Here is a 23,578-nt window from a genome sequence, read left to right as displayed (position 1 = left end):
CCGGAATTGACAATAGAATCAGATGCAAGCTCCCAGGGTTGGGGTGCCCATTGCAATGGCGTTTCCACGGGGGGCCCCTGGTCAGCGGAGGAGTCCCTCCTGCACATCAATGCGTTGGAGCTCCTTGCGGGATCTTTTGCGGTGAGGAGTTTCTCCAACGGGATCGCCAGCGCGTGCATCAAGTTACGGATGGACAATATATCGGCAGTCCAGTATGTCAACCGGTTGGGGGGTACCCGCTCGGCAACTTTGGCTCGCTTGGCCAAAGACTTTTGGTCCTTTTGCCTGTCCAGGGACATCATGGTGCAGGCGGAGTACTTGCCGGGGCTGAACAACGTTCAGGCGGATTGGAATTCGCGCTACCTGTCGGATGGCAGCGATTGGCAGTTGGATCCTCGGATCTTCTCAGCAATTTCGGAATTGTGGGGTCCGATGTCTATCGATCTGTTCGCATCTCGTCTGAACAGACAGCTCACCCGGTTTTACAGCTGGCGTCCGGATCCTGAGGCATTAGCAGTGGATGCGTTTCTTCAAGATTGGTCGGTATCCCGCCTGTACGCGTTTCCTCCATTCTCGATGATTCCGAGGACACTCTTGCAGGTGATTCGTCATCGGGCGGACCTGGTTCTGGTGGTCCCATTCTGGGGGTCTCAGGTATGGTTCCCCTCGTTGCTGAGGATTCTAGTGGAGGTTCCTGTTCTTCTCCTGTCCCGGTCGGATCTCCTCCGCAACCCTCTGGGTCTACAACACCCTCTTCTACTAGACGGATCCCTACGGCTGCTGGCATGCCGGATCTCCGGACACCTGGATCGTTCGAGGGAGTTTCGGCAGCAACTCGACAGCTATTGGACAGTGCATGGGCTCCCGGCACCAGGAAGTCGTACCGGGCAGCCTGGAGAACTTGGGCTAACTGGTGCGTGGAACGGGACTTGGATCCCGTTTCGGCACCTGTAGCCCACTTGCTAGAATTTCTCACCTCTCTATTTGCGGCGGGGAAGGCATATCGGACCATTAACCTTTTCAGGTCCGCTATTTCTTCTACCCACGCAGGCTTCGAGGGCGTCGCGGCTGGCCAACATCCTTCGGTGTCCCGCCTCTTAAGGGGGGCTCATTTGTCTCGTCCCCCGCGTCCTCGTTTTTCTACTACATGGGACGTCTCCCTGGTCCTTACCTTCTTGGCCTCTTGGTCCGGGAATTCTGACCTCACACTTAGGCAATTGTCAGCTAAATTGTTGACGTTATTTTGCCTTATCTCATGCAAGAGGGTATCGGATGTGAGGGCGCTTGATCATGATGCACGTTCCTTTACCCCGGAGGGCGTTACTTTTAACATCTCGCGTCGCACCAAGACTAGCATCCGTTTCGTATCCTATCCCAGTTTTCCTGCCTCTCCGGTCTTATGTTCCGTGGCGTGCCTGAAGGAATATGAGTCCAGGACGCTGACGCATCGGTCTCCGGCCAGCTCTCAGTTGTTCATTTCTATTCGTCATTCTTTTGGACCGGTCTCTAGCCCTACGTTAGCACGCTGGCTTAAATGGGTCATGTCATTAGCGGGTGTTGACACTTCTGTCTTCACGGCCCATTCTGCGCGTGGGGCCTCTGCCACCGCCTTGGCGGTTTCGGGGGCCAGATTGGAGGATGTTATGCGTCTGGCTGATTGGTCCAATGTTACCACGTTTAGGGAGTTCTATTTCCGTCCTCCACCTAATTTGTTTTCTTCAATCATAGACGGGCTTTGAACTTGCAATACGAAGCCTCCGTGTCTTGATGTAAAACTTAATGATTTTCCTATTTCATGACGTAAAGTCATAGTTTTATTAAAGACACGGAGGCGAGTATTGCCCGCCCTGTTCCCTCCCTTGGGGTTTTTTCTCGAGGTTTTTTGTTACAGGGGTCATGTATCATTACCTCTATGTATTATTAACCTTTTAAATTATTTTGTTTTAGGGGTTTATTGTCCTAGTGTTTGTTTCATTGCCATTGTTTGCATGTTATTTATTACAATTGTTATTGTGTTCTGTCATTTTACACCTGTTGAGTCAGTTGCGTAGATGGAGTCCGGACATTCTGTCCTGACATGTTTGTTTCACCTAGACCTATGGTCTGTTTTATTTTCCAGGATGAAGCTATTTCCGTTATCAGATGCCGTGTTACCGGTTGAGGTCTTCTACAGTTTAGCCAGGTTGGCTTGTTGATTGCGCTACATGGGCGTTGGACTTTCCGTTCCAGTTTAAAGTTCGGAGTTATCGTTGGGATGTTCGGGATGTCAGCATCAGTTTTCAAAGAAAGAGGAAGTTACAGAGGAAGAGCGGCCTATTATAGGGGCCAGTGGTGAGGGACCTTGGTTGCTATGGTTCCCTGTATGTACATTTTTTCTCTTTGCTGCTATTGGTGGTTCAGTAAAGAAGGAGAAAGCAATACTCGCCTCCGTGTCTTTAATAAAACTATGACTTTACGTCATGAAATAGGAAAATCATTTAGTTACATCCTGTATTATACTCCAGAGCTGCACTCACTATTCTGCTGGTGCAGTCACTGTGTACATACATCACTTATCCTGTACTGATCCTGAGTTACATCCTGTATTATACCCCAGAGCTGCACTCAGATTCTGCTGGTGCAGTCACTGTGTACATACATTACTTATCCTGTACTGATCCTGAGTTACATCCTGTATTATACTCCAGAGCTGCACTCACTATTCTGCTGGTGCAGTCACTGTGCACATACATTACTTATCCTGTACTGATCCTGAGTTACATCCTGTATTATACTGCAGAGCTGCACTCACTATTCTGCTGGTGCAGACAACTGTGCACATACATTACTTATCCTGTACTGATCCTGAGTTACATCCTGTATTATACTCCAGAGCTGCACTCACTATTCTGCTGGTGCAGTCACTGTGTACATACATTACTTATCCTGTACTGATCCTGAGTTACATCCTGTATTATACTCCAGAGCTGCACTCACTATTCTGCTGGTGCAGTCACTGTGTACATACATTACTTATCCTGTACTGATCCTGAGTTACATCCTGTATTATACTCCAGAGCTGCACTCACTATTCTGCTGGTGCAGTCACTGTGTACATACATTACTTATCCTGTACTGATCCTGAGTTACATCCTGTATTATACTCCAGAGCTGCACTCACTATTCTGCTGGTGCAGTCACTGTGTACATACATTACTTATCCTGTACTGATCCTGAGTTACATCCTGTATTATACTCCAGAGCTGCACTCACTATTCTGCTGGTGCAGTCACTGTGCACATACATTACTTATCCTGTACTGATCCTGAGTTACATCCTGTATTATACTCCAGAGCTGCACTCACTATTCTGCTGGTGCACTCTCTGTGTACATACATTACTTATCCTGTACTGATCCAGAGTTACATCCTGTATTATACTCCAGAGCTGCACTCACTATTCTGCTGGTGCAGTCACTGTGTACATACATTACTTATCCTGTACTGATCCTGAGTTACATCCTGTATTATACTCCAGAGCTGCACTCACTATTCTGCTGGTGCATTCACTGTGTACATACATTACTTATCCTGTACTGATCCTGAGTTACATCCTGTATTATACCCCAGAGCTGCACTCACTATTCTGCTGGTGCAGTCACTGTGTACATACATTACTTATCCTGTACTGATCCTGAGTTACATCCTGTATTATACTCCAGAGCTGCACTCACTATTCTGCTGGTGCACTCTCTGTGTACATACATTACTTATCCTGTACTGATCCTGAGTTTTACATCAAGACACGGAGGCTCCTATTGCTTTCCCTTTCTTTACTGTCCACCAATAGCAGCAAAGAATATATTTGACAAAATTATTTAAGAATAAGTAACCATAGTAACCAGGTCCCTCCCCAGACAGCCCCTATAACAGGCTGCTCCTCCTCTGGACCTTCCCCTTTCTTTGCTGCTGCCACCAGATAAGTACTCCTCTGTATGATACCTCTCTAGGTGTCTCTGATTCTCTAGTGTGCATTGTTTGCTCCACTCTGTAGCCTCTGCATTAGACCTCTTTGGGGCCTCTGATTCTTATTCTGCATTATTGTTGGTCCTTTTCCTGGTTTCCGTTTGTTACCACCCTATAGCCCCCCACTACCCCTGTCGCCCGTTCCCCGCCCTCTTATCTGCTTTTTCTGGTTGTCCTTTATCCCCCGTCTCTCTGCGCTGGTTCTCCTTTTATTTTCCCGGTCGGCCGCGAGATCTCGGTGGCCATCTTTTTCCTCCCATCCGGCCGCCGCTCGCAAGATCTCGGCGGCCATCTTTCTCCTCTCATCCGGTCTTTGCTCGCGAGATCTCGGCGGCCATCTTGCGCGCCTATTCTGGCGCCATTACCCGAGATCTCACGGGATTTCGGCGGCCGTCTTAGCGCCGCCTTCTCGCGAGATTTCGGCGGCCGTTTTCCGGCGGCTTTCACTCGGTGAGCTCGATATCCCCTCTGCTGCTGCTGCACCGTCTAGGGTGATTAACCCTATATAGGTTTTCCTCTTCCCTCCATTTGTTTCCCTGGGTTGTTTATTAGACCTCCGGCCCCTATATTTGATACTTTGGCCCTGTTTTTGGTTTCCCCTTGGGCTGTCTATTAGTAGTTATGCCTCGCTCTGACCCCCCTCCCAATACAAATAGCCCCCCCTCATCCCCTGAGGGCACCCTGCACACTGGGAGTGATGACCAGGCGCTGGCGCTCCAGCGCTCTGTCTCTTGTGCCATCATGGCTGCCATGGGCTCTATGTCTACCATCCTATCCCAGAGCATTTCTCAGGCCTTGTCTGCTCACCCTCCTAGAGAGAATTTACATACCGCCCCCATTATTATTGCTCCGCAGCCTACCAATCTAGATCCTCCTGTATTACAGGAAACAATGACTGGTGCGCATAATGCCACCCCTGAAAACGTGCTGAGTTCGCGCAAGAGAGCCTTACCACGCAGGGCAGAACGGGCGCGGCTATAGAAATGCGCTAGAGCGCAACATGACAGTGAGTCTGGCTCCGAAAGGGGCTCAGACGAGGAGGCTTTTGCGGATGCACATCATGATTCGGAGGAGGAGGAAACCCCTTACCAACATTCGGCCCCGGCCTGCCCCACTCCTTCCACTTCGCTGGTCAAAGACGATGCTTCTTCCTCCGTCACTAATGTAGCCACCCCCCTACAGGGGAGCCTATGTTTGACCCAGATGCACTCCATCACCCAAGATCGGCAGAGTGGCTTCCGGCCGATCATGTGGGTAAATACCTTGAACACTGGGTACGTCGCCCCCATAGTAAGGAGGCACGTAGTAAGCTCAGGGCGGAATGCCCTAGACCTTTGGTCCCCAATAGAGTGTGCGAGACTCCGGTCGTTGACCCCAAAGTCACGCAGTTCCTCTCCAAATCCGGCTGGAACGTAAAGGGTTGGATTCCGCTCTACGCAGTTGCCAGGTCAAACTGCTTGATATCTTTGGTCCCCTGGCCAAATTGCTTGAAATGGCAGAAGTTGCCAGAGCAGAAGGCTTTCCGGTAGATCCGGAAGAACTTAGGGGCTGGGTCCAGAGAGCGATTTGTATCGCAGGTAGTACCAATACCTCCCTTGCAATTGAACGGCGTAAAGCCATTTTGTTTAAAATTGACCCTAAACTGGCCAACCTGGCCCTAACTGAGGCAGGCAAGGACGCCCAAGGCCTCTTGTTCAGAGACTCGTTCATCAAAGACCTGAGTCGTTTTGTGAGGGCGTTTACGGCCCTCAATAAGGAACAGTCCTCTATGAGGAAAGTTTTTCAGCGACGGGTCTCCACTAGGGCCAGCAGGGGCCGCCTGTCCGGCCGTTCCGGCTTCCACACCCGTAGCGCGGGCAGAGGCTCCTTCAACCAAAGACCTCCATTCCAGGAGCAGAGGAACCCATCACCCTTCTTCCCAGCCAGAGGTGGCCAGTGGCGCTCCAGGTTGTTCAGAGGAAATCCCAACTCCAGGAGACCCTACGGTAAGTCCTCCCCTAGACGGTGGTTTTTCGGAACATTACATCGGGGACAAACTCCGTCATTTTTTCCATGCTTGGTCAGCCATCACATCAGACCCCTGGGTCTTGGCCACGGCGAAAGGGTTCTACATCGAGCTGGTAGACTCCCCAGACCTAGTTCCCCCTCCACCGGCTATTCTACTGTGGCGACCCCACGGTGCACTCGTAGACGAGGAACTGATGTCTCTATTTTGCAAGCGAGCGATCGAGAGGGCTCCCCCTCTCCCCGAGGGAGTCCTCAGCAATATTTTCTTAGTGCAGAAGAAAGGTGGTCAGATGCGCCCGGTCATAAATCTTCAGGCTCTGAATTCAGTAGTTTGTTATCGCCACTTCAAGATGAAGGGGATTCACCTGCTCTGGGATCTTCTTCCTGGGGACTGGATGGTGAAACTGGACCTCAAAGACGCTTACTTGACGGTTCCAGTTTCAGCGCCATCCAGGGATCTCCTGCGCTTCCGCTGGAGAGGGGAAGTCTGGCGTTTCACCTGCCTTCCCTTCGGCTTGTCGTCGGCTCCTTGGTGTTTTACCAAACTGATGCGTCCCTCCATGTCATGGCTACGCAGTCGGGGAGTGCGGCTGATTGTATATCTGGACGATATCCTCCACATGCATCAGTCCAGAACGGCCCTGCTGGAACACCTTCATTGGACTTCAGATCTCCTCTCACGCCTCGGCTTCCTCCTCAATCTGGAGAAGTCATGCCTGAGCCCGTCACAACGAATAGAGTTTTTGGGATTCACCGTGGACTCGATTGCAGAGTCACTCAGCCTCCCGACGATGAAGCTACACTCTATACGCAAGGAACTCCGACATGCTCTGTTGGCTCCCCACCTGTCGCTGCGCCAGCTAGCCCGTATCATCTCTCTATTCAAGCCGTTTTCCCGGCACCATCTCTTCAGTTGCTGGCTTGCCGGATCTCAGGACGCCCGGAGAAGTCGAAGGCATTTCGGACGCAACTAGACGCTTCCTGGACAATGCATGGGCTTCCGGCACCAGAAAATCTTATAGGGCAGCCTGGAGAACTTGGTCTGTCTGGCGCCGGGAACGGCACCTGGATCCCGTTTCGGCACTTGTGAGACACCTGTTACAGTTCCTCACTTCCTTATTTGAGGCAGGTAAGGTGTATCGGACGATTAACATCTTTAGATCTGCCATTTCTTCCACGCATCAGGGTTTTGATGGTACCCCTGCCGGGCAGCATCCTTCGGTTTGTCGTTTATTGCGTGGGTCTCGACTGGTTCGTCCTCCCCGTCCTCGTTTTACTACAACTTGGGATGTTTCTTCCGTATTGTCGTTCTTTTCTTCATGGCCCAATAATCCGGACCTCTCTTTGCGGCAGTTGTCGGCCAAGTTGGTGACTCTCTTTTGTCTTATTTCGTGCAAACGGGTCTCTGACGTCCGGGCTCTTGATCATGATGCCAGATCCTTTACTCCTGAAGGCGTCACCTTCAACATTTCCAGACGCACTAAGACCAATATCAGATCGGAATCATATGCCAGTTTCCCGTCTGTGCCGGCTCTTTGTCCGGTTGCCTGTTTACGGGAGTACGAATCAGCTTTTTCTTTCCATTCGCCATCCTTTCGGCCCAGTTTCCAGCCCTACTTTAGCTTGTTGGATGAAGTGGGTTATCTCCCTGGCGGGAGTGGATACTTCCTCTCACCGAATGCGCGGTGAAAATGGTGCAGCTGCTACTTTGGCAATTTCTGGGGCTCATTTGGAGGACATCTTACGCCTAGCTGATTGGTCTAGGGTAACGACATTCAGGGAATTTTATTTTCGTCTTCTTCCGAATGTTTTTTCTACCATAATTGAACAGCTTTGAACTTGCAATAGGAGCATCCGTGTCTTGATGTTAGGCTCCATTCACACGTCCGCAAAATGGGTCCGCATCCTTTCCGCAATTTTGCGGAAAGGGTGCGGACCCATTCATTCTCTATGGGGACGGAATGTGCTGTCCGCATCCACATTTGCGGATCCGCACTTCCGCATCTGTGCTTCCGTTTCCGCCAAAAAATAGAACATGTCCTATTCTTGTCCGCAATTGCGGACAAGAACAGGCATATTCTATTATGTCGGCAATGTGCGGTTCGCAAAATGCGGAACGCACATTGCCGTTTTCCGTGTTTTGCGGATCCGTGACTCCGTGTATCCGCAAAACACATTGCGGATGTGTGAATGGAGCCTAAAACTGCATGATTTTCCTAGTCTATGACATAAAGTCATGGTTTTATTAAAGACACGGAGGCGAGTATTGCCCACCCTTTCCCTCCCTTGTTTATTATAATGTACGGTTATATTTGTATTTTTTATTTATTGGTGTTATTTATTCTTCATGCATCTAGATGATTTTGATTGCCCAGAGCTGTACTCACTATTCTGCTGGTGCAGTCACTGTGTACATACATTACTTATCCTGTACTGATCCTGAGTTACATCCTGTATTATACTCCAGAGCTGCACTCACTATTCTGTTGATGCAGTCACTGTGTGCATACATTACTTATCCTGTACTTATCCTGAGTTACATCCTGTATTATACTCCAGAGCTGCACTCACTATTCTGCTGGTGCAGTCACTGTGTATATACATTACTTATCCTGTACTGATCCTGAGTTACATCCTGTATTATACTCCAGAGCTGCACTCACTTTTCTGCTGGTGCAGTCACTGTGTACATACATTACTTATCCTGTACTGATCCTGAGTTACATCCTGTATTATACTCCAGAGCTGCACTCACTATTCTGCTGATGGAGTCACTGTGTACATACATTACTTATCCTGAGTTACATCCTGTATTATACTCCAGAGCTGCACTCACTATTCTGCTGGTGCAGTCACTGTGTACATACATTACTTATCCTGTACTGATCCTGAGTTACATCCTGTATTATACTCCAGAGCTGCACTCACTATTCTGCTGGTGCAGTCACTGTGTATATACATTACTTATCCTGTACTGATCCTGAGTTACATCCTGTATTATACTCCAGAGCTGCACTCACTTTTCTGCTGGTGCAGTCACTGTGTACATACATTACTTATCCTGTACTGATCCTGAGTTACATCCTGTATTATACTCCAGAGCTGCACTCACTATTCTGCTGGTGCAGTCACTGTGTACATACAATACTGATCCTGAGTTACATCCTGTATTATACTCCAGAGCTGCACTCACTATTCTGCTGGTTGTTACTTGGGTAACACGCCCTCTAGTGGCAGACATTGTTAGTCACCTAACTTTCCCAACAACAATAAGCAGGACAGAATTTTCGGAATAACTGCAGTGACCACATCCGGCTGTGGGAGACGTAATATTCCTGAAGGGTTACTCCAGAGGACGTCCACATGTTCCAGGCTTCTGCCCTGTATCTCTGGAAGGACGATGTACCAGATCTGAAGGAGTCATGGAGCCTGCCTATGACCCAACCCTCCCACCAGAGGTAAGTAGCCATCTCAGCTTTGCTATGTCTCATCCAGGTTGTCACCTCCTCGCAGAGCACTGTTACAATTGTGATGGCTCTAGCATTGCTTACATAGGACTGCTGGATATGGGGAGGGGGCGACAACAGTCACCGAACGTGCAGTGAGGAATCGGAAGTCATCAGACCCTCCATTTTATTATTAAGATTAAACAAAACATAAAGCAAAACATAAAAAACACAGTCTGATGACGCAGCACCCCCCGCAGGCGGTCACTGCAGGTTGTGGATCATCTCCTCCTTGGCGATCAGGTGCGTCGTCTTGTTGACCAGCGCCATCAGCGAGTTCAGCTTCTGGGACCAGTCGTTCAGGAGGTCGTTGGGGTCCTTCGGCCGTTGGAAGTTGATGATCCCGGCCAGCCGGTCCACCTTGGCGTAGATCGTCTTATTGACGACTAAAGTGGAGAGGAACTCCTCAGACTCCTGCCAAAAAACTAGGTCGATCAGCGGCGCCAGAGACATGAGGCACCACCCTGCAACCAGCAACGCTCATCACTTACGTCTACGGAGAGATCTAGCAGCTGCGCCATTCTCTTCATCGTGATCCGCGTGTAATACTTCGCCATTATTCTGATATTCTGTGAACGTACAAAAACTCAGTGAGCGGCCGCAGTGAATGACCCCCACCCCTCCCCAGACAAAGGGAGCCTCATCACCACCGCCCCGACCTCAGGTCTGCAGTAGGGGGCGCAGTGATATATAACAGGAGCCTCATCACCACCGCCCCGACCTCAGGTCTGCAGTAGGGGGCGCAGTGATATATAACAGGAGCCTCATCACCACTGCCCTGACCTCAGGTCTGCAGTAGGAGGCGCAGTGATATATAACAGGAGCCTCATCACCACCGCCCTGACCTCAGGTCTGCAGTAGGGGGCGCAGTGATATATAACAGGAGCCTCATCACCACCGCCCCGACCTCAGGTCTGCAGTAGGGGGCGCAGTGATATATAACAGGAGCCTCATCACCACCGCCCCGACCTCAGGTCTGCAGTAGGGGGCGCAGTGATATATAACAGGAGCCTCATCACCACCGCCCCGACCTCAGGTCTGCAGTAGGGGGCGCAGTGATATATAACAGGAGCCTCATCACCACCGCCCCGACCTCAGGTCTGCAGTAGGGGGCGCAGTGATATATAACAGGAGCCTCATCACCACCGCCCCGACCTCAGGTCTGCAGTAGGGGGAGCAGTAATATATAACAGGAGCCTCATCACAACTGCCCTGACCTCAGGTCTGCAGTAGGAGGCGCAGTGATATATAACAGGAGCCTCATCACCACCGCCCTAACCTCAGGTCTGCAGTAGGGGGCGCAGTAATATATAACAGGAGCCTCATCACCACCGCCCTGATCTCAGGTCTGCAGTAGGGGGCGCAGTGATATATAACAGGAGCCTCATCACCACCGCCCCGACCTCAGGTCTGCAGTAGGGGGCGCAGTGATATATAACAGGAGCCTCATCACCACCGCCCCGACCTCAGGTCTGCAGTAGGGGGCGCAGTGATATATAACAGGAGCCTCATCACCACCGCCCCGACCTCAGGTCTGCAGTAGGGGGCGCAGTGATATATAACAGGAGCCTCTTCACCACCGCCCCGACCTCAGGTCTGCAGTAGGGGGCGCAGTGATATATAACAGGAGCCTCATCACCACCGCCCCGACCTCAGGTCTGCAGTAGGGGGCGCAGTAATATATAACAGGAGCCTCATCACCACCGCCCTGATCTCAGGTCTGCAGTAGGGGGCGCAGTAATATATAACAGGAGCCTCATCACCACCGCCCCGACCTCAGGTCTGCAGTAGGGGGCGCAGTAATATATAACAGGAGCCTCATCACCACCGCCCCGACCTCAGGTCTGCAGTAGGGGGCGCAGTAATATATAACAGGAGCCTCATCACCACTGCCCTGACCTCAGGTCTGCAGTAGGGGGCGCAGTAATATATAACAGGAGCCTCATCACCACCGCCCCGACCTCAGGTCTGCAGTAGGGGGCGCAGTGATATATAACAGGAGCCTCATCACCACCGCCCTAACCTCAGGTCTGCAGTAGGGGGCGCAGTAATATATAACAGGAGCCTCATCACCACCGCCCCGACCTCAGGTCTGCAGTAGGGGGCGCAGTGATATATAACAGGAGCCTCATCACCACCGCCCCGACCTCAGGTCTGCAGTAGGGGGCACAGTGATATATAACAGGAGCCTCATCACCACCGCCCCGACCTCAGGTCTGCAGTAGGGGGCGCAGTGATATATAACAGGAGCCTCATCACCACTGCCCTGACCTCAGGTCTGCAGTAGGGGGCGCTCTCACTACACGTACATGCTCCACTACTCGGTTCTTCAAGTCCTTCCAGTGCTTCTCCCCCTGCTCCGTGCAACTGAAGACGTCTGTGGCTTCACTGTCCAAGGAGCCTTCCCTCAGCTCCTTCCCGTACTGCTCCACCAGCACGCTCCACCGCATCAGCTCCATCGTGGTGAAAAGCTTCAGCAGATCCCTGCAGGAAACAGCTCAAGTTACATAGGACTGCAGGTGACATCTACTACATCATCTGTACTCAGAGAGTTATCAAAGTGTTATCTGTGGTGTTACATAGGACTGCAGGTGACATCTACTACATCATCTGTACTCAGAATTATCACTGTGTTATCTGTGGTGTTACATAGGACTGCAGGTGACATCTACTACATTATCTGTGCTCACAGAGCTATCACTGTGTTATCTGTGATGTTATATAGGACTATAGAAAACATCTACTACATTATCTGTGCTCACAGAGATATCACTGTGTAATCTGTGGTGTTACATAGGACTGCCGTTTTTACTTGTACTTGGGGATGTCTTCCAGCTTCTTGTCGGCACTTATCCTGTGCACCAGGTCGGACTGCTCGTTGTCGTAGGGGGACAGGATGACGTAGAGGACGACGCTCTTCAGAGCCTGCAGGAAAAGGTCGCTATGATCAGGTGACTGATGAAGATTTGTGTTCCGCGGGGGCGGAGCTCAGCACTCACCTGCTGCCACTTCTCACTCTCCGCCTGAATGCACGGCGTGTCGTAAATGGCGCGGTAGTGCTTACATATGGAGAGGTAGGAGCCTTCATGCTGGTCCACCTGGATCATCAGGTTGTAGTACTTCAGCTTCAGTTGCTGCAGAAGCAAAGAGAGAATAAACATGGCAGCTGCGCTCATAACCGGCAGAAACCCAGAGACGGGGAACACAATCTGCTCTCTGCATGAGGTAAGAGCAACAGACCAAGAGACGAAGTGCAACAACCAGCCCACATCACAGCCTGTATTACACTAAGCAGAAACTGAACAAGCAGGGAATTCTGGGAGATTGCTGCTCTGGAGTATAATACAGGATGTAACTCAGGATCAGTACAGGATAAGTAATGTATGTACACAGTGACTGCACCAGCAGAATAGGGAGTGCAGCTCTGAAGTATAATACAGGATATAACTCAGGATCAGTACAGGATAAGTAATGTATGTACACAGTGACTGCACCAGCAGAATAGGGAGTGCAGCTCTGAAGTATAATACCGGATATAACTCAGGATCAGTACAGGATAAGTAATGTATGTACACAGTGACTGCACCAGCAGAATAGGGAGTGCAGCTCTGAAGTATAATACCGGATGTAGCTCAGGATCAGTACGGGATAAATAATGTATGTACACAGTGACTGTACCAGCAGAATAGTGAGTGCAGCTCTGGAGTATAATACAGGATGTAACTCAGGATCAGTACAGGATAAGTAATGTATGTACACAGTGACTGCACCAGCAGAATAGTGAGTGCAGCTCTGGAGTATAATACTGGATGTAGCTCAGGACCAGTGTTTAGCGGGTCTGGGGGGCTCAGTGTTCAGTTATTTGTCTTGGTGTCTTTACCTCACTGTTTTCATCCTGGAAAAACTTGGTGTTGATCTTCTTGCTGATGATCTGGGTGCGGATGTAATCCTTGACCGCCAGGCACAGCCGCATCTGCTCCAGGATGAACTCCACCTTCTCCTTCTTCTCCATGGATCCATAGGTCTCCACCTATAACCGCACAGAGGACATTATTGGGGCAGAGCCTGCCTCACACAGAGGTTCTCTCATGGCTGGGAGATGCTGGAAATATTAGATCTCAGCGCCGCCCTACGTGACCGGCCAGAGAGAAGCGTCTATCAGCCACACAGGTACCGCTTATCATCGGGATCAAGTTAGATTAAGGGTCCATTCACATGTCCACATAACGGGTCCGCGTCCATTCCACAATTTTGCGGAATGGGTACGGACCCATACATTTAAACAGAGCAGCAAAAGATGCGGATAGCACGCGGCGAGCTGTCCGCATCTGCACTTCTGTTCCGCGGCTCCGCAAAAAAATAGAGCACGGCCTATTCTTGTCCGCAGGCATTTCTATCATAGTGCCGGCCATGTGCGGTCCGCAGAACAGTTGCGGAACGTGTGAATGGACCCTAAATCCAACCATTAAACTCTTGTCCCCTCTGACATGAGACATGGAGGAGACGTGGCCTGATGTAAGTGGAGGGCCCCTTTAATTCCAAGGATCAGCTCCCTACCTGAAGCTCCTGCAGGATGGACGCCGCCTCCGTCACATCCCCGCTCTGCTCCTTGATTCCAGCCAAGGTGTTGGTGAGACGAGCCCGCTCAATCTCCACGTAAATCTGAAAATATAACGTACAATCAGCGCATGCAGTCCTGGGTAAATACAGAAACCGTCCTGCTTGCTGTCAGTGAACAGAAACATTCACATGGGAGCCAAGCACAGCACAAACCTCTCTACAGCTCGGGACCCCAGGCTGACAGATACTTATCACAGCTGCAAGGCTTTTTACAATGTATTTGGCTCCAATACAGAGCCACATGCTGGGCTGTAATGGAGCCGAGCTGCAGTGTACAGCACGGAGGGCAAAACTAGCAAGAACACATCACCCAAAAGCCTATACAGTCACATTTAGGGGTAGTTCTGGGGAGGAATGGACTGTGTGAACGAGCCCCACCTTTCCCTCGGTCACGGTCCGCAGCGTGTCGATTAACTTCAGCTTGATGGGAAGGTCTGTGATCTCCTCCACGTATTTACAGCACTGCTGCACCATCTTGGCCACGGCCTGGGAGAGAAGAAAAAAACAAAAAACAAGATGTCAGACACAGAGGGAGCCCCCCACATGACAGAACGTCACCTCTGACCCCTCCAACAAAAGGCAGGGTCTCCCCAAACGTATCACACTGGTCAAATGACAGAACGTCACCTCTGACCCCTCCAACAAGAGGCAGGGACTCCCCAAACGTATCACACTGATCACATGACAGAACGTCACCTCTGACCCCTCCAACAAGAGGCAGGGTCTCCCCAAACGTATCACACTGATCACATGACAGAACGTCACCTCTGACCCCTCCAACAAGAGGCAGGGTCTCCCCAAACGTATCACACTGGTCACATGACAGAACGTCACCTCTGACCCCTCCAAGAGGCAGGGACTCCCCAAACGTATCACACTGGTCACATGACAGAACGTCACCTCTGACCCCTCCAAGAGGCAGGGACTCCCCAAACGTATCACACTGGTCACATGACAGAACGTCACCTCTGACCCCTCCAAGAGGCAGGGACTCCCCAAACGTATCACACTGGTCACATGACAGAACGTCACCTCTGACCCCTCCAAGAGGCAGGGACTCCCCAAACGTATCACACTGGTCACATGACAGAACGTCACCTCTGACCCCTCCAACAAGAGGCAGGGAGGGGTAGGAGGGGAGGGGCTGTGGCCACTGCGCCACCAATGAGAACAGAGAGGAGTAGGAGGGGAGGGGCTGTGGCCACTGCGCCACCAATGAGAACAGAGAGGAGTAGGAGGGGAGGGGCTGTGGCCACTGCGCCACCAATGAGAACAGAGAGGAGTAGGAGGGGAGGGGCTGTGGCCACTGTGCCACCAATGAGAACAGAGAGGAGTAGGAGGGGAGGGGCTGTGGCCACTGCGCCACCAATGAGAACAGAGAGGAGTAGGAGGGGAGGGGCTGTGGCCACTGCGCCACCAATGAGAACAGAGAGGAGTAGGAGGGGAGGGGCTGTGGCCACTGCGCCACCAATGAGAACAGAGAGGAGTAGGAGGGGAGGGGCTGTGGCCACTGCGCCACCAATGAATATAGTTAATGCCCGAATACAAACGTAGCCTGCGTGTGCTGCCATATCCCATACCCAGCCTCTATGACTGCACGCTGTAATCCACCGCAATTAACCCCGCAGGTCCTGGCTGCCATAGTCGGCTCCCTGCTGCTGTGTGTACTAGGCCCAGGGCAGCAGGGACAGTGTGAGGTCCTATTCACCACAACAGCGCTCTATCAGGGGGAATGTGACACGGGTTCTAGCCCCTAAGGAGGCTAATAGTTATTAAATAAAAAGTAAAAAATCAAAATCAAAAATTTGACCCCCCGAATTAGAGAATATATCACGATATATATCGCACATGCTTAAAATTAGATCGCAATATAGATTTTAGGCCATATCGCCCACCCCTAGTCAGAGGTCATGTCAGCTCCCGACACCCCAAGGAGACTGGACGATTAATGTAATGCAGCGTCACTGAAAAATCTGCAGCTTTCAAATAGACTTTGCATTCGTAACCATAGCTCTGCTGACCATCAGTGAATGGAAACATTCTTCTTAAACTGAAATAAAACACACGTCTAACAAGCCGAAAGAAGGAGCAGCGGCGCTCCGTGGAGCCTGGCAGCCCCTGACACAGTGATGCGGATGTGCACCTCCAGCGGGGGTCCCGGGATAGGCCTCCACCAAACACAAACACACAGGTGGTAGGGAGGACGGCCGTCTTAAAGGGCCCCCACCTGTTTGAGCTGGCTCCTCCTCTTGGACAGCAGCATGACGTTCTCGTTCAGCAGGTCCCACTCTTTCGCTTCATAGCACATCTTCACGACGGCGACCAGGATGCGAGCTGTGGACAACATGTCAGACGCCTGCGAGACACAGTGAAAGCTGGTTATACACGGGGGAGGGGTCACTGATCACACATCCTCATGGAGATGGGGAACTACAAAGACCAGAATGCAACAAGCAGCTCATAGGGAGTGTATAAGGGACATAATGATGCAAAGAGCCGCAGTTCCCCCATGACAGCGCCAGCACTGCTTATAGAGGAGGACGGACCCTCCCTGATATCTATGTCCAGGACCACCACTCGGGGCAGATGTACGCAAGGAAGGGGGCTCCTCCCCTCGGGGCAGATGTACGCAAGGAAGGGGGCTCCTCCCCTCGGGGCAGATGTACGCAAGGAAGGGGGCTCCTCCCCTCGGGGCAGATGTACGCAAGGAAGGGGGCTCCTCCCCTCGGGGCAGATGTACGCAAGGAAGGGGGCTCCTCCCCTCGGGGCAGATGTACGCAAGGAAGGGGGCTCCTCCCCTCGGGGCAGATGTACGCAAGGAAGGGGGCTCCTCCCCTCGGGGCAGATGTACGCAAGGAAGGGGGCTCCTCCCCTCGGGGCAGATGTACGCAAGGAAGGGGGCTCCTCCACTCGGGGCAGATGTACGCAAGGAAGGGGGCTCCTCCCCTCGGGGCAGATGTACTCAAGGAAGGGGGCTCCTCCCCTCGGGGCAGATGTACATCGTATCGGGGGCCTCACTGTACGCACCGTCCGGGTCTGTTTCTCCAGGGACAGCAACGTCTCTATTACTTCCTGGAGTTTTCCCTCCTGAAAAAATAAAAGAAAAATCATCAAATTACACGACACCGCGAGTAGAGCGGGACAACAACCAGCACACGGGCCCGACCCGTCCCTGCTCCCACAGCTGAGGGCCCCGTCCCGTCCCTGCTCCCACAGCTGAGGGCCCCGTCCCGTCCCTGCTCCCACAGCTGAGGGCCCCGTCCCGTCCCTGCTCCCACAGCTGAGGGCCCCGTCCCGACCCTGCTTTCCCAGCTGAGGGCCCCGTCCCGACCCTGCTTTCCCAGCTGAGGGCCCCGTCCCGACCCTGCTTTCCCAGCTGAGGGCCCCGTCCCGACCCTGCTTTCCCAGCTGAGGGCCCCGTCCCGACCCTGCTTTCCCAGCTGAGGGCCCCGTCCCGACCCTGCTTTCCCAGCTGAGGGCCCCGTCCCGACCCTGCTTTCCCAGCTGAGGGCCCCGTCCCGACCCTGCTTTCCCAGCTGAGGGCCCCGTCCCGACCCTGCTTTCCCAGCTGAGGGCCCCGTCCCGACCCTGCTTTCCCAGCTGAGGGCCCCGTCCCGACCCTGCTTTCCCAGCTGAGGGCCCCGTCCCAACCCTGCTTTCCCAGCTGAGGGCCCCGTCCCAACCCTGCTTTCCCAGCTGAGGGCCCCGTCCCAACCCTGCTTTCCCAGCTGAGGGCCCCGTCCCAACCCTGCTTTCCCAGCTGAGGGCCCCGTCCCAACCCTGCTTTCCCAGCTGAGGGCCCCGTCCCAACCCTGCTTTCCCAGCTGAGGGCCCCGTCCCAACCCTGCTTTCCCAGCTGAGGGCCCCGTCCCAACCCTGCTTTCCCAGCTGAGGGCCCCGTCCCAACCCTGCTTTCCCAGCTGAGGGCCCCGTCCCAACCCTGCTTTCCCAGCTGAGGGCCCCGTCCCAACCCTGCTTTCCCAGCTGAGGGCCCCGTCCCAACCCTGCTTTCCCAGCTGAGGGCCCCGTCCCAACCCTGCTTTCCCAGCTGAGGGCCCCGTCCCAACCCTGCTTTCCCAGCTGAGGGCCCCGTCCCAACCCTGCTTTCCCAGCTGAGGGCCCCGTCCCAACCCTGCTTTCCCAGCTGAGGGCCCCGTCCCAACCCTGCTTTCCCAGCTGAGGGCCCCGTCCCAACCCTGCTTTCCCAGCTGAGGGCCCCGTCCCAACCCTGCTTTCCCAGCTGAGGGCCCCGTCCCAACCCTGCTTTCCCAGCTGAGGGCCCCGTCCCAACCCTGCTTTCCCAGCTGAGGGCCCCGTCCCAACCCTGCTTTCCCAGCTGAGGGCCCCGTCCCAACCCTGCTTTCCCAGCTGAGGGCCCCGTCCCGACCCTGCTTTCCCAGCTGAGGGCCCCGTCCCGACCCTGCTTTCCCAGCTGAGGGCCCCGTCCCGACCCTGCTTTCCCAGCTGAGGGCCCCGTCCCGACCCTGCTTTCCCAGCTGAGGGCCCCGTCCCGACCCTGCTTTCCCAGCTGAGGGCCCCGTCCCGACCCTGCTTTCCCAGCTGAGGGCCCCGTCCCGACCCTGCTTTCCCAGCTGAGGGCCCCGTCCCGACCCTGCTTTCCCAGCTGAGGGCCCCGTCCCGACCCTGCTTTCCCAGCTGAGGGCCCCGTCCCAACCCTGCTTTCCCAGCTGAGGGCCCCGTCCCAACCCTGCTTTCCCAGCTGAGGGCCCCGTCCCAACCCTGCTTTCCCAGCTGAGGGCCCCGTCCCAACCCTGCTTTCCCAGCTGAGGGCCCCGTCCCAACCCTGCTTTCCCAGCTGAGGGCCCCGTCCCAACCCTGCTTTCCCAGCTGAGGGCCCCGTCCCAACCCTGCTTTCCCAGCTGAGGGCCCCGTCCCAACCCTGCTTTCCCAGCTGAGGGCCCCGTCCCAACCCTGCTTTCCCAGCTGAGGGCCCCGTCCCAACCCTGCTTTCCCAGCTGAGGGCCCCGTCCCAACCCTGCTTTCCCAGCTGAGGGCCCCGTCCCAACCCTGCTTTCCCAGCTGAGGGCCCCGTCCCAACCCTGCTTTCCCAGCTGAGGGCCCCGTCCCAACCCTGCTTTCCCAGCTGAGGGCCCCGTCCCAACCCTGCTTTCCCAGCTGAGGGCCCCGTCCCAACCCTGCTTTCCCAGCTGAGGGCCCCGTCCCAACCCTGCTTTCCCAGCTGAGGGCCCCGTCCCAACCCTGCTTTCCCAGCTGAGGGCCCCGTCCCAACCCTGCTTTCCCAGCTGAGGGCCCCGTCCCAACCCTGCTTTCCCAGCTGAGGGCCCCGTCCCAACCCTGCTTTCCCAGCTGAGGGCCCCGTCCCAACCCTGCTTTCCCAGCTGAGGGCCCCGTCCCAACCCTGCTTTCCCAGCTGAGGGCCCCGTCCCAACCCTGCTTTCCCAGCTGAGGGCCCCGTCCCAACCCTGCTCTCCCAGCTGAGGGCCCCGTCCCAACCCTGCTTTCCCAGCTGAGGGCCCCGTCCCAACCCTGCTTTCCCAGCTGAGGGCCCCGTCCCAACCCTGCTTTCCCAGCTGAGGGCCCCGTCCCAACCCTGCTTTCACAGCTGAGGGCCCCGTCCCAACCCTGCTTTCACAGCTGAGGGCCCCGTCCCAACCCTGCTTTCACAGCTGAGGGCCCCGTCCACCTGTTGTCCCCCTTGAATATCCCCCATGCTCTAAACTATACTTTTCTCTCCTGACTTCAGGCCCCAGACTCCATGCTTGTGGCCCCTTCCCTTCCAGTCTATTATATGATTACTACAGACACTTCCTGGAGCTCTGGGGACCTCATCTAACACCTAAGCCCCAGGAGCCTGCACTGCACAGCAGCCTCAGGCCTCCACATCCCCGGGCTGGCGTGACTCAGGACCCCTCTCCTCTCACCGCTGCAAGCTTCTCGCACTCCGGCAGCCGCTGGTCCACGGTGGCACTGTAGTCCACCTCCATCTTGACGATGCGGTCATCTGAGCGCTCCGTCTCCTCAGACATGGTGATTCCGGGACAGATGCCGAGCCGTAGACTGACAGCACCGAGGAGAATGGAGCAGGCACCGCCAAGGACACCTACATCTATCAGGACCCCGATGACAATGGAGAATGACGGAGGGCAGGCGAATATTGAAGGCAGCTCAATGACGCCATGACGCAACGTGCAAGGACCCTTTTCAGCTCTTTTCATTCAGCTTTATTAGTACGTGTAGAAAAAGACAAAGAGACATTTTTAGCTGAAAAGATGGTTTCTCTTATTCCTTCTGTAGGTCATCCACAGCAGGTAACAGAATCCAGGCTGTTGGTCTCTGTTATCAGCCGCTCCAGGCGGGTGAAGGCCTAGTAGATTGATATGCTCTTCCTTATCTCATCCAACCAAAATGTAAAATACCCGCCCCCACGGAGACTGCGGTAGTGTGCGGTTCCCGTCTGCCCTGGGAGGTGAAGTACGGCCCCCTGGGTGCCAGTCATCTTCCTGTCGCCCTCACCCCACGTCCCCTAAAGCCCAAACCATTCTCTGGGGCTGCGGCCCCCTCCACTACTCGCCCCATAGTAACACTAGTGCAGCCACTGCTCCCAGGAGCCCCCGAGGATGCAGGGCCAAAAACCCAGGGCCACCTATTCAGCCGTATGTCTATTACAAGGGGCCCCTTGTAAGGTTTATGTAATATAGAGATCAGGGGCCCCAGTGTATTTTGTAGAGGAGTATTCTGTAGAGGAGAGCGGGGGCCTCAGTGTATTGTGTAGAGAAGAGGGGGGGGGGCCCAGTGTATTCTGTGGAGGAGAGCGGGGGCCCCAGTGTATTGTGTAGAGAAGAGGGGGGCCCCAGTGTTATTCTATAGAGAAGAGGGGGGCCCCAGTGTGTGATATAATATACAGTGATATAACACACAGAGATATAAGAGATATAATATACTGAGATATAATATACAGAGATATAATGTAAATGAAAAATAAAAACAGGCACTCACCAGCTGGTATGTCTATAGTTGGTATCTTTATATAATAAAATCACACATAAAATAAAATATACATAAAATACAATGTAGCATAAAATCAATATGCACTGAGATCACTGGTATTGGTACATATAGGTCGATCCTATTCACTCTATATATAGCTATCAGGATGGATATAGTGCTTTTTACAATATATGCTTCAATAAATAAGTATCCTCACCAAAAACAATTTGTGTTGTAATGTGCCTACAAATAACTTGTGATACCAATAAAATCCAATATCCTGTAAATAAAATCAAAATAAAACAATTCGGATAACACAATAAGTGTCCTGTGAAAAATTATATATAAGTGTCCTGTGAAAAAATAGGATAAAATATCCTGTGTAGAAGTGTCCTGTGAAAGGAATCTTGTAGAAACCTAATGACAACTTCTTGTGTAGAAACTGTGTCCATCCAATGTAGCTTTATTGTAGCAACAGATCAAAGCAATTCCTCTGTTGATATTCTATGTTTCAATGGCTGGTCCTGCGAGTGATAAACTACCCACCTGAACCCGAGCAAAGACCTACCTAACACAGTATTGGTCATCGTAAGATCTCCATACAGATCTAAACGCCAGTGAAAGAGAAACTGGTTTAACCTATCGCGAGATCACGCGAATTCTGCAGAGTGCTTCCTGGACGGAGACACGCAAAGAGGAAACCACGTGGAACGCCGAGACCAGGGAGCAGCGAGCAGGAAAACTTAAAGTATCGGATCCCGTGTGCTACCCCGGGAGATACGAAGGACCCAGCAACCATATAAGGGACAGGCACTTTAAAGGGCAAGGTAAGAGGGTTTGCTAACAGGGGGGCGCCCCAGTTACAAAACCCGATCACCTTTTATATTTTAACTTATATGCCTTACCCAACCCTGATTGCGGACTCTGTGTGGCATTGAAACATAGAATATCAACAGAGGAATTGCTTTGATCTGTTGCTACAATAGAGCTACATTGGATGGACACAGTTTCTACACAAGAAGTTGTCATTAGGTTTCTACAAGATTCCTTTCACAGGACACTTCTACACAGGATATTTTATCCTATTTTTTCACAGGACACTTATATATAATTTTTCACAGGACACTTATTGTGTTATCCGAATTGTTTTATTTTGATTTTATTTACAGGATATTGGATTTTATTGGTATCACAAGTTATTTGTAGGCACATTACAACACGAATTGTTTTTGGTGAGGATACTTATTTATTGAAGCATATATTGTAAAAAGCACTATATCCATCCTGATAGCTATATACAGAGTGAATAGGATCGACCTATATGTACCAATACCAGTGATCTCAGTGCATATTGATTTTATGCTACATTGTATTTGATGTATATTTTATTTTATGTGTGATTTTATTATATAAAGATACCAACTATAGACATACTGTCACGGAACCATGAACCAGACGTACAACAAGAGATAAGTGAAAATAAGAAGGCTTTATTGAAAATAAAGCTGTAACGCAAAAGTCCAAACGAATGGTGAAACCGAAGCAGAGTCTTTGAGAGGCCAGAGATCAGGAACCAGAAGGGTAGTCAGACGAAGCCAGGATCAGGAACCAGCAGGGTAGTCAGACGAAGCCAGGATCAGGAACCAGAAGCAGCAGCAGTCTTAGAAGCATGTGAACACAGGAGGACCAAGCAAGGAACTGAAGCCACAGACCTCCTATATATATGAGCTAGGCATCCAGCTCCTCCCAGTGGGAAGGAGGAGCCGCAGGGTGGAAGGCTACAAGAAACCCAGAAACCAAGATGGCCGCCAGCACATGTCAAACGAAGGAGAACAGCAAGAAGGTAAGACCATGACAGTACCTCCCCCTCAAGGGCCCCTCCTCCGCGGAGCAAAAAACGGTTTCTGAGGGAAGCGTGCGTGGAAGGCTCGGAGCAAGGCAGGAGCATGGACATCTGCGGAGGGAACCCAGGAACGCTCCTCTGGACCATAACCACGCCAATGGACCAAAAACTGCACCCGACCGCGGACCAGGCGTGAGTCCAGGATATTGCTCACCTCATACTCCTCATGATTGCCCACTCGGACCGGACGGGGCCGAGGAACCGAGGAAGTGAAACGATTACACACCAGTGGCTTCAACAGGGAGACATGAAACACGTTAGAGATCCGCATGCCAGGAGGAAGCGCAAGGGCATAGGCTACCGGGTTTACCCTGCGAAGCACTCGGAAGGGACCAACAAAGCGAGGCGCCAGCTTGGGAGTGGGCACTCGAAGGTTGAGGTTGCGGGTTGACAACCATACACGGTCTCCGACCTGGTAGGAAGGAGCAGGCGCTCGTCTGCGATCAGCCTGGAGTCTCTGGCGCTGCGCAGAGGCCTCAAGGGACTTCTGGATCTGTACCCAAGAAGCACGTAGGGCGGAAAGGTGATCCTCCACAGCCGGAATATCCTGGGGAGAGAATACCTCCGGT

At 52.7% G+C, this 23,578-nt stretch overlaps 1 protein-coding gene across 1 annotated transcript; it reads right to left on the bottom strand.

Moving 5' to 3' along the window:
* Window positions 1–9,610: 9,610 nt before the first annotated feature.
* Window positions 9,611–20,245, bottom strand: PSMD12 (proteasome 26S subunit, non-ATPase 12). The gene is made up of 11 exons (XM_040437440.1): window positions 20,041–20,245; window positions 17,165–17,224; window positions 16,365–16,493; window positions 14,516–14,623; window positions 14,075–14,179; window positions 13,398–13,547; window positions 12,517–12,651; window positions 12,330–12,442; window positions 11,827–12,001; window positions 10,009–10,086; window positions 9,611–9,931 (listed from the first exon to the last, which is right to left on the bottom strand). Exons 1-11 carry the CDS (start codon window positions 20,143–20,145, stop codon window positions 9,722–9,724), a joined length of 1,368 nt encoding a protein of 455 aa, XP_040293374.1. The 5' UTR covers window positions 20,146–20,245; the 3' UTR covers window positions 9,611–9,721.
* Between the last annotated feature and the right edge of the window lie 3,333 nt (window positions 20,246–23,578).

The sequence above is a fragment of the Bufo bufo genome, chromosome 6 (assembly GCF_905171765.1).
Source record: "Bufo bufo chromosome 6, aBufBuf1.1, whole genome shotgun sequence".
Classification (NCBI taxonomy): Eukaryota; Metazoa; Chordata; class Amphibia; order Anura; family Bufonidae; genus Bufo; species Bufo bufo.
This window is presented reverse-complemented; position numbering and strand designations above follow the sequence as displayed.

Coding starts and splice junctions, on each gene's coding strand:
- PSMD12 (XM_040437440.1), bottom strand. CDS start 20,145: ATGTCTGAGGAGACGGAGCGCTCAGATGACCGCATCGTCAAGATGGAG. Junction 16,494..17,164: donor TGGAGAAACAGACCCGGACG/GTGCGTACAGTG, acceptor TGTGTCTCGCAG/GCGTCTGACATGTTGTCCAC. Junction 14,180..14,515: donor GGACCGTGACCGAGGGAAAG/GTGGGGCTCGTT, acceptor TTATATTTTCAG/ATTTACGTGGAGATTGAGCG.